This window comes from Hippichthys cyanospilos, chromosome 2, assembly GCF_059441005.1.
Source record: "Hippichthys cyanospilos isolate Australia breed blue-spotted pipefish chromosome 2, RoL_Hcya_1.0, whole genome shotgun sequence".
Classification (NCBI taxonomy): Eukaryota; Metazoa; Chordata; class Actinopteri; order Syngnathiformes; family Syngnathidae; genus Hippichthys; species Hippichthys cyanospilos.
The window spans coordinates 28957313-28968104 of NC_142370.1; the positions used below are offsets into that span (position 1 = coordinate 28957313).

Below are 10792 nucleotides of genomic sequence, written 5' to 3' on the forward strand. Positions count from 1 at the left end.
TAGAAAAGGAAATTCGAATTTGGTCACGTGATGACGTCACGCGCGAAACGTCATGTTCCCGTACGCCTAGTCGCCTCACTATCTGGTGTCTGAGGAGCGAACAGCCGCAAACCAAGCCCAGTCGTCTGGTTCCTTTATTTGGATTTGAGCCTGGCCCGGTCGAGCCGAAAGAGTCGCGATGGTGTGTGGCGGCTTCACGTGTTCCAAAAACGCGTTGTGCTCCTTGAATGTCGTCTACATGGTGAGTAAACTTGTGCGTCAATCAATGCCTTAGCAGTTAGCCTAGCCTAGCCCAGCTAAACTAGCAGTTTAGCTGCAACGCAGAAGAAATATTCTGACTTCGCCCTTTGTTTCGACACGCCTCTGGTTTTCAGGCTAACATGGGTACGTGCGACGCTTCCCACAACTCTGTTTTCCATGTAGATGTTTTTAGCGAGTCCTGATTCCCGAACCTTAGTTAGCCGTGTAGCAATTAGCCTGCTAGCTCCTAATCCGAGGTGAGCATTAGGCCACTTGGGTGACGTCATTGTGACACACCCCACAGGGCGTTCATTTTCCAAGAAATTAAAAGTTCAACCATCTACTTAATAACTAGCTCAATATTCTTTGCAGAACTCTTTATTGTATCTAATCTAAAAAATCTAGATTTGACCCTGCCCTATTTGAATCTAATTCTTTCTATGACTTGTTTACTTCCTTACTATCGGTTATAGCATTGGTTTTATTGTTATTCTTCTTTTAGCTTCAGAGTAAATGTGAGCCAAAGGCTTAAGTATTGCCACATTTATAACTAGCGAAACTGTTTCAACTGACCTCAATTTGAACTTTACTGGCTAAATCAAACCCAGAGATTAAATGCAACCTAAAACTCTCAAAATGTATAATCTGCTGATTGATACCAAATCAGCTTCATTTTGTAAGAAGATACACAAGCCACCATAGTCCAGCACCAGGTGACAAAAATTGTTTACATATCTGATCAAAACCAAATGGATTACATACAGCAGCCAATTCTGTAGAACAACTGCAATCAAATTGCTATGGTCAATTTGGAAAATGTATTCTAGGAAAGATAGATCATGAAAGAAAACATTTAAACAACAGAATGTTAACTATTGGCCTGAAGTTTTGGAAGCTTATTAGAAAATCTCCGCTGAAATGAAAAGATGAGGTGGATGGCATTGTAAAGTTGCCGCCCTCCTGTTATGTCCAGCTGGTTGGCCTGCTGCTGATCGGCGTGGCGGCGTGGGGTAAGGGCTTCGGCCTGGTGTCCAGCATCCACATCATCGGGGGTGTGATCGCTGTGGGCGTCTTCCTCCTGCTCATCGCCATTGTGGGCCTGGTTGGCGCCATGCACCATCACCAAGTCATGCTGTTCTTTGTATCCTTTCCCCTCGGTGGTCGCATCAACTTCAAAGCAACGTGAACAGTCGTGCGCTTTCTTTGACGTCTGCTTTCTAAGTACATGGTCATTCTGTTCATCGTTTTCCTGTTTCAATTCGGAGTGTCCTGCTCCTGCCTGGCCATGAACCGCAACCAGCAGGTGAGTTTGTTGTTTACGAGCAGTGCATGTCAGTATTATTAATTTCAAATAACTTATCATGTCATCCGCAAGTTGATTTGAAATGGCGCTGCCTGGTTCTATTTCTGGTGGACTAGAAAGTAGCTCAAAACAAAATAATGATGCTAATGTTAGCGATCGGATTTAGAAATTCGGTGCTGGCAATAAATAGGCATCAGCTTGAGGTTTGGCAGACTTAAAGGGCCTATAGCATGATATTTTAGACTTTCCAAAATGTATAATGTGCATATGTAATTACATTTGGTACATTGGCCAAATGTAATCAATTTCTTAAATATGAGTTTTATGGTATTTCTAACTAGCAAGTAAAATGTCTTGTTAGCAAAGACCGCACCGTATGCCTGCCTCTCTCCCTTCATGACGAGTCCAATGCAGGCGGGCCACGAAAAGATGCATTCAATTCTCATCTTGACCACTCATCCTCATGAGGCTCGCGGCTGATGGGAGACTATTCCAACATCTCGAATTAGAAATGTATCTGTGAAGGAAAAATAACATTTTGGGAGCGTTTAGGGTGAGAAATTAACATTGAAACTAGGTCAAAAGCTCCAAAAAGTTGAAGTTTAATGTTATGACCCTTTTAAATTGACACTACAAGCCATGTATCTTAGTAGGCATAATTATTCATGACCTCATTCTTTATCATTCCTCACATAGCCACTGGAAACAAAAATGTAATTCAGTCCGAATGCAGGCAACTTGAAACTCAGGCTTTCACGAAGCTATGTGCTCGTTCTCACGAGACAATTAGTCTTCTATTACTCAAAACACTACCGCTTTTGTCCATAAAACCTGAGTGTTATTTGTTGCTTTAGCAAAAGAGAGGCACACAGCGATTTGCAAAAGAAACACTATAACAAAATGAAGCAAAAAGTTGCTTCATTTTCCATTTAATTTTCTCTTAACTTTAAGTAACAGCGAAACAGTTGCCGAAATAAGTCTCTTGTGCTTCTGTCTTTTCTTTCAATGCGCTTCGAACAAACATTGCAACGTCTTTCGCCACAAACCCAAACGACTTCCAAACCAGTGACGATACAACTCCTGTCTTTTAGAAACAAACTGATCACTTTTTTTTTTTTTGTGGTAGCCATGTTTTGCTAACCTATTGCTTGGGGTGGGTGCGAAGGCAACAAGGAATACGGAAGCTCATGAGGGAGAAAAATAGCAATCTTATTGTTTTAAAAAATGTAACCAAAAAATTCAAATTAATCTAAATAAATCTGTCACCCAGGCCTATTGTAGGATTTATAGATGGAAATTTTATTGCTATGGAAACTTGGAAATGGAAATGGTTTTAGTGCAGTGCAGGGCCAGCGCTTGCCATTTCGAGTTTTATTACCGCTCTCCCCGTTGTGGAACACATGAAGTGGATCACCCTCTTACTGACTTTTCGCTGACACGTTGCGGTATGATTGCACGACACTTAAGAGTCCTTGATGTGCTTTTCCAGGAAGGCCTTCTGAAGTCAGCGTGGGGGATGTTGGAAAATAACATCAAGACAGACCTGGAGAAACAGCTCAACTGCTGCGGTCTGCTCAACGTCACCAGCGACCAAGAGCAGTTTAAGGAGGACGTCAAGAACTGTCCCGCAGTAAGTTCCGCTTGATCCCGGCAAACCCGCAGGCACGGCTCGAGCTTGCTCACCTCGCTTGCTAAAAGTGTGGTGAGCGGCTCAAGACCCTGCGTGGTGCGACTTTGCCGTGCCTATCATAGTGCACTTTGTCGCGGCAGCCTGAGCCCAGTAAGTAGGCCACGCTTGTACTCGGGTGGCGGTTCGCGCATTGTCGGCAGACTGGAGGCCTGATCTGCTATTTTTTGCCTTGGACTCCAGTTATGCACCAAAACGCCTCTGTGCTACACCTGCGGGGACATGATGCTGCACCACGCCAGCGAGGCGCTCAAAATCCTTGGGGGAGTTGGGCTCTTCTTCAGCTTCACCGAGGTGAGGGTCACCGAATCTCTCGTTAACCGCAGCACCCTCAAAATGCAGGGGCGCAAACCACAATCTAAACCAAATTATGGTCACCAATAAAAGGACTTTAAAGTCATCATTGTGACCCCCAACGCGCCATGATAGAAACGAGTTTGCTTCCTCACTTATTACTTGAGTGGACTTGCAACGTCATCTGCGTTGCAACCGCGGCCAATTTGACCGCTTGACTAATGCTGATGATTTATGGCTTTAAATGTCAGAGGTATTTAATGCTAGATTACCCTAATACGATATCACACTTTCAAGGTTATCCTACAGCAGTCCTTCTCAAATAGTGGGATGGGGGGGGGGGGGGGGGGGGGGGGGGGGGGGGGGGGGGGGGGGGGGGGCATGGATGACACTTTGCAGGCACATTGATGCACTGTTTTAGACTAACCTGTAGCCTGTATAAACGATCCATATTGTATTTTTTGTAATGTTAAAAAGTACAGTTTTAGGTATACTTATACCATTTTTATAGATAGTAATCTTCTATATTGTCGGTGTGGTGAATGAGGGACCGTTAAAGGTTCTCTCTCTTCTTTGCAAAATATAATTGTGAATCACTGTCCTATAGATTGAAATGATCCTGGTCTGAGTTGTGATAAGATTGAAGTTGTCCCAATAATAGAGTGCAAGAGGTGTTGCCATCTGAAATATTTATGACTAAAATATAAACAAAGAATTCAGAGGTTCTTTTTCCCAGCTCAACCAGGCAAGGCCTCCATGTTGATTTGGCTGGTGTTGTTTGAAGGATTTGTCGCAAGACATCCCAGGTTAACCCTGAGATGCACAGTGTTGCCCTGGTTTGACTTAGATTGTTTTCCTTTAGATTTTGGGAGTTTGGTTGGCAGTGCGCTACAGGAACCAGAAGGACCCGCGAGCCAACCCCAGTGCTTTCCTATAGTGGCTCCCCCGCCTGCACTTGGGCATGGCGCAGTGCGGCCCCGCGCCCTTTCTGACGCTCCACAACGCGCCCGCCTGCCGCACGCCTTCTTCACCCGAGATCCAGAAGCCGCCTGAGCTTACGCTCGACTGCCCGGGCCCTCGCGCATGACGGGATAACTCGTAATACCGGTGAGGCCCGCTCGCCCGTATCGCGACCAAGCCTCGATTTGAGGGCCCCAACCAACTACGACCCACTGATCACATGCCGCCCAGACAAAATGCTAGCGCCGCTCGACCCCTAAGTGAGCGGCGTTCCACAAACAAGCCCACGCCGTGCACCTTGAAATGTTGCCCAGCGCGGCAAAGAGGTGAGCGACAGGAAGTGGTCGGGACATGTGGAGCATAGCGTTGATGAACAACTTGCAATTAGCAACTTGACAAGGGCCCACCATATTTGTGGAATCTTCTCAATTATTGAAATGCTTCCAAAGTCTCCCCAAACATTAATTTATTGGTAAGGACTCCGCTACCTTTTTGCCCACCGATCAAATTTTATTTGCGAAGCAGTTAATCAAAACATCTTGTTTTATTCTGACAAAAAGAACCTAAATAAAGAAATATTTTTCAATGCAATTCCACAGACTTCACTATTAGTAATTACAATACTGAAGTTTGCGGCAATTCATCATCAGTTAATCTCATAATGAATGGCCAGATTAAAGTTATTGAAATCACCATCGGTTGCACACTTGCAATCCAAATTTGTGGTTCAATTTTTTTTTGTGTTTTGTTTTTCCACAGCAAGAGATGTCGTTTGAAAGGTTACACACTATCTTATTGGTCCATGTTTTCAATTGAACTTCCTCAGCCCTTCTGGGAAGAACATTTGAATGTTTTGACCAAGTTTTGAGGCTAAATGTTGAGAGAGAATAGTTTTGCGTCCATTTGATGACCAGTTTTTTTTTGGGGGGTGGCACCCATCGTGGGAATTTTGACATTTTGCAGAAAGATTGCAAATTCGCCAACTACACGATCCCCACTGCCAAATGGCAGGCAAGTGGCCCCTCCATGCACATTGGGGATCTTCACAGACTGGTCATCTTTTCCCAAATGCCATGTTGCTATTAAACGGAAGTTTAGATGATGAGTTGCTAGTCAATCACATGGAAATATTTATGAACTGTACCTGAGCCAGCTGTTGCATGTTTGGACGCCAACGGACTGCAGACTTCAACTTGTACATGTTGTACTTTCCGATGTTGCATGCCCTTTTTTGCTTTAGCCTCTAATTCTGTTTCTCGTCCTTTGTGTTGCTCTGTATTGGGTGCGTCGTAGGTTCCAACCGATTGAAACTGAGACTTGGACAATGTTTGCCCATTTCTGTTGATCACAGTTATGGCATTTCAACACCGATATGTTTTTAGTTTTTCATGAATGTTGTCATTGTGCTGTTTGTCCACTATGAAGCTTGGCTGCTGTTCCATCCAATATACATCTTTCCTCAGCTATCTCCCGTGTTGGCAAGCACTAACACCGTCATTGTTAGCTTGGTAGTGTTGTGCTGCAGGAGCTCCTGAGCGACATAATGCTTTGACAGCAAAATTGTCTGCTTCTCACTGACACCAACAAGTGGACATGGGAAATTGTTTACGATCGTAAAGTATATTCAAACCAAGCTGTGTTTCACATTTTAGGTTCTTCAAAGTAGGCACCTTTCACTCAGATGATAGCTTTGTTATTTTCTCAGCCAGCCTTATGATGTGGATGATGCGTTAGTGCTTTTTTTTGGCGGGGGGGGGGGGGGGGGGGGTCGCTCATATTTGGATATGAAAATTCCACTCTTGTAAAGTGAAACAAGTTGAAGGACAAAGTTGAATGCCCTGCCAACTCAAATTTTTGTTGTTGTAAGCGTTTGGGACCAAAGGATGAGGTATTCATGAATATGCATGTCTTATTGATCGAGTGGTCATCTGCCAATCGAGAGGTTGTGCGTTGGATCCCGACCATTGTGTCCATGCGGAGCGAGACACTTTAACCCCCAATTGCTCCTGATGCTGTGTCATCAGTAGGTAAATGAGTAGTAGTGAAAAGTGCTTTGATTACCTAGGGTAAAAAATAAAAAAATAAAAAATTGGCATCTGCATTGGCCTGGAAAAAAATCCATATGACTGGGGTCCTGTGAATTTTCACTGGAACGTTGCAAGAAAAATCTGATTTGTTTTATTTTTTTTTTGTACCACGTTTTGTAGTGTTTGCTGTCAAGTGTGTTGTTCTGCTCCCTTTTAATCTTCATGTTTTCTTGTCAATAATTGCATTAAATTAATCAGTGTTAAGAGTTTAGAAATGCTTTGTACAAATTTGTGAAATATGTTGGTTGATATTAAGTTATCTTTGCTGGATGTTTGAATTTTTAATTTTTTTTTTGCTCACTTTTGACGAGCGTTTCTTTTCAAGATGAGTGTCAACTTGAATTGCGTGCCAGCTGCAACCAGTGCAGTTTTCCCCTTGCTGTGTACAGATGGCTTTGCCAGATATTCCTCTTCCACAACCTTCATTTGTGTGCCCTTGAGGACCAATTGTATTTTTTCCCTTTTAATTTGAAGACTTCATTTTACAAATAATAAAACCTCCAATTGGATCAAATGTTTGGAGTCTTTTCTTGGAGTTTTTAATATCTGCAAACTGAATAAAAGATTACAATTTCTATAAGACAGTAAGATAAGTTATGAACGTAGAATCTTGATGCCCAACCCAATTTTGATCCATATCAAGTGAATTTTGTGAATCTGGTGCTGCATGTAAAAAATAAACACAACCTAAAGGATAAATACATATTAATTACTATAAGAACAGTTTAAAGTAGTGGGAAGATGTTCACAATTTATCAAGTCCTACCCCCTTGTTTTCTATTTAAAAAAAAATGTCATCCAATATTAAAATATAGAAAATAACATTTCTGTTATTGATGGAAATGAAAATGAAGCGTGAACGTATTGTAGCGTTATTTAGGATTACATTTATCGGTATCTGTAGCATTGTGTTTTTTAACATTTTCAAACATAGTAAGACATTCACACTTTTTCAATTTGTTTTCATAATTATTCCATAGTTTAACACCTTTTACAGAAACATTTGATTTATGTTGGTTCTTGTCTTTGTTTTTATGAATACACCTTTGCCTCTTTGGGCACGACAACTAATTTTGAAATAGTGAATGTTTTTGCAGACAATCAGTAATTCAGAAGCATCACTTCTAACTGTTCAGTTCATCAATAGGTTAGGACCTATGTAAATGTTCTGTTGTCTGTTTGCAAGATATTGGCAATGAAGGGGAAAAAAACAGTCCTCTCCCACATCCGCACCAACTATTTCCTGTAAGGAAAGTTAGTGTACTGTACTCCCTTTTTTGTGTGCCTTTTTTCTTTCGTGCTTTTTTTATTGTGTGCCTTTATGCTTGTTTGCTTTTTGTTTTTTCTCATTTTTTCTTAAATGTTATTTTCACTTCAGGGCCACCGTAGAAGACAGGCGGTCACTCAAGGAAAGTTTTTTTTTCCCTGATCACGTTGAGGAGCATTATGAATTTCCACCACATGGGGGCGGTATAGGCGGTTACTGCTGTTCTATTCCTGCCTCCTGACTGACGTCTCGTCTGTAAACAAGCACACACCCGATGCAAGTGGGCGACTGATGAGGACAGATTGCTCCTCGATCCCCTCGGCTGTTAATCCTTAAGATAAGTGCGGCAAGTGGGAAAGCCGGTGCCAAACCACGACACACCCTCCTCCAAATGCCATTGGTGTTGCTAGCTGCTGTACCCTCACGTCAAGCACCCATAGCTGAGATGCCCAAACTGCAGCCCATACCTTGTTTTGTTGGGGTTTTTTGTCCATAAATTCACTTGCAATAGAGAAGCAAAGAACACATTATCATCTGGCTTGTTTTTGTTTCTATTTAATCAATCACATCGTTTGGTAACTTCCGGCTATGTGCCAAGCTCAATTTAGCACACAAGACTTGGAATTTTGCAGCTGTTCAGAACAGGCGCAGATCTATTCATGTGAGGTACAAAATGACTGGCATGCCCAAATCCTCAAAAATACTTGATTTTGTTTTTTTTTCAGCTCTCTACCACCCCTTACATAAAATTGGCTATCCTGACATGAAAGAATGCAGCTGTCAAAATGGCTGCAATAGTGTGTGCATTGGTGTGCGTGTGTACCCTTGTTTTTTGCTAAGTGGTTTGGGCCAAATTAGAGACTTAACTGTCTTTTTGGGGCTCTTGCACTCCTGGGAATCATTTGGGTGGAGCCCACACGTTCAGACCTGTTTTTGAGGGGCAAGATTTGCTTTTAAAGTGTAGGTTTGGGTTGGATTTTGGTTGTGTATAGGGTAAAAATTGAGGTTAGGCAATCTGTTGTGATGGCTAGGGGCTAGGACTGAATTGTCAATGGGATGTCCCCAGTATGCTAGAAAAACCCTTTTGTGTGTCTGTGTTACTGTATGGCGTGTATGTGTGCATGTAGGGTTCCTGTCAGAAAATCAAGTTAAATTGCTTTTCATTTACATTAATTTTAATTGACCAGAATAGTTAGTTTTTCTATTCAAATTAAGAGCAAATGAATTGAAACATGATGAAGATTATTATTGCTAAATATCCAAACATTGTAAGCCTCTATTTTGTTTTATATAGATACATATTGTCATTAGTGACACAATTTTCCATTAGATGAGTCAGGAATGAAACCGGTGTTGTTGCACGATCCAACTTCTGGAGTTGCTATCACATTGCGATACCACTAAAATGTAGTGTAATAAATCAGGCACAAATGGCACAGCTCTGTTTTGTGTTTTCTTTTCTTCGGTTCAAAAATGCTTTGCGCTGGCTAGGGGGTACCTGAATGAGAAAATTTCTCACAGGGAATATACATCTTTCCATAATGAGAAAACAAGAGTAATGTATTTCCGGCGACAGCAAAGCTATCCTCCTGAGGGCCTGATGCCAGGCCCCGCCCTGCGATGCGGGCCCATATGGCGGCCGGGCTCTTGAGCTGGCAGAAGCTGTGGCGGATGGCACCGAGAGAGCGAGCGAGAGATGGCCATCTGTCCTCTCGGAGACACACGACGACGATGCAACTGCATGATTGTCATCGTACCCTGTGGAAGCTTGCCACAAATTTCTCCAAACTAGCCACGATCACAAGCAAATGCAGAAATTTCACCGGCGGAGGAAGCCAACGCTGTTAAGTCGCAGCGGCTGCTAAAAGCCCCTACACAAGCGCAACGTCTGCCTTTGTACGATTGCAGCCTCTCAGCACACATTTCAAGGGCGAGAGTGTGTTGTCAATCAATAATGTTTTAAACGCGCGCCGGACGGGTCGGTGTCGACCAAATACCAAGTAAGTCAAACATGGGAGTGGTCTCTTTTGACAGTCCCGCTCCGCATGGGATCGTTCCCGCCGCGGCCTGCAACTTAGGGCAGCATAACTTTTCTTCCTGCTTGAGGGTGAGAAAGGTCCAGGTTGTTCTCAGGGCTCAGCCAGGACAAACAGGAAGTCCAATCATTCCCTTCAGTGAGGAAAGACAAACAGGTCAATAAGGCCTATCAATAATGAAAGAGAGCAGCGATGCTGTTTGTTGCTTGTGAGGAAGGCCAACACTCCTTTGTATGTGCAGAAGCTTGCAAACCAGGGCTTGCAGTGGTTATCAACCGCTTCAAGTCACCTGTTATGAAATAAGTCTAATCTAGATTGACCTTGTGGCATTGAACAGTGTCTTCCATTTTATAGAACAGTGACCCCCGCCATACGAAATTAATCCGTTCCAGGGTTGGGATCGTAAGGTGAAATCGTCGTTTGGCGGGCAATAGACACCTACGCTAATTAGCTAATAATAATAATAATCAACTTTTTACCTAAACTGCACATAGCAGCAGTTTGTTTTACTCTCTAGAAACGTTAGAGATTTTACACACATAAAAATCAATTTGATTTTGAATACGTCCTGACGTCAAAACCGCTGCAATGATTTTTGATGGCTAGCACAGCACATTTGAGTAAACCTAGTTTATTAAAAAGTGATCAGTAGGAACAGCAACTGCGTCAGTTGCCTTATTTACCCCTCTTGAACTGCCACTGAAAACTGCCTATATGGAGCTGCTAGCTGCTAAAGCGGAGAGCATCTCATAGGTAGCTGCTAATATTGAAGCTGCCACAACTCACTGATTTGCATACAGACTTTGACAATGAGTGCCACTGCACCACCTAGAGCCATGGATGTGCCATTACACTTCACACTGCATGAGCACAGCCTGTTTTCCAGTGTCACGCACTGCCTCCCTGGCATCCAGGGAT

At 42.9% G+C, this 10792-nt stretch overlaps 1 protein-coding gene across 1 annotated transcript; it reads left to right on the forward strand.

The window, feature by feature from the left end:
- The first annotated feature begins 52 nt into the window (after nt 1–52).
- On the forward strand, nt 53–6244 carry tspan31 (tetraspanin 31). Its single transcript, XM_088401729.1, has 6 exons — nt 53–241; nt 1214–1381; nt 1463–1543; nt 3033–3173; nt 3414–3524; nt 4387–6244. Exons 1-6 carry the CDS (start codon nt 179–181, stop codon nt 4459–4461), a joined length of 639 nt encoding a protein of 212 aa, XP_088257855.1. The 5' UTR covers nt 53–178; the 3' UTR covers nt 4462–6244.
- Nucleotides 6245–10792: the final 4548 nt, after the last annotated feature.

What these genes read in the sequence shown, in the direction of transcription:
- tspan31 (XM_088401729.1), top strand. Translation starts at nt 179, where the DNA reads ATGGTGTGTGGCGGCTTCACGTGTTCCAAAAACGCGTTGTGCTCCTTG. An exon ending in CCTTGAATGTCGTCTACATG is followed by an intron (nt 242 to 1,213) that starts GTGAGTAAACTT and finishes TGTTATGTCCAG; the next exon opens with CTGGTTGGCCTGCTGCTGAT. An exon ending in TCTTCTTCAGCTTCACCGAG is followed by an intron (nt 3,525 to 4,386) that starts GTGAGGGTCACC and finishes GTTTTCCTTTAG; the next exon opens with ATTTTGGGAGTTTGGTTGGC.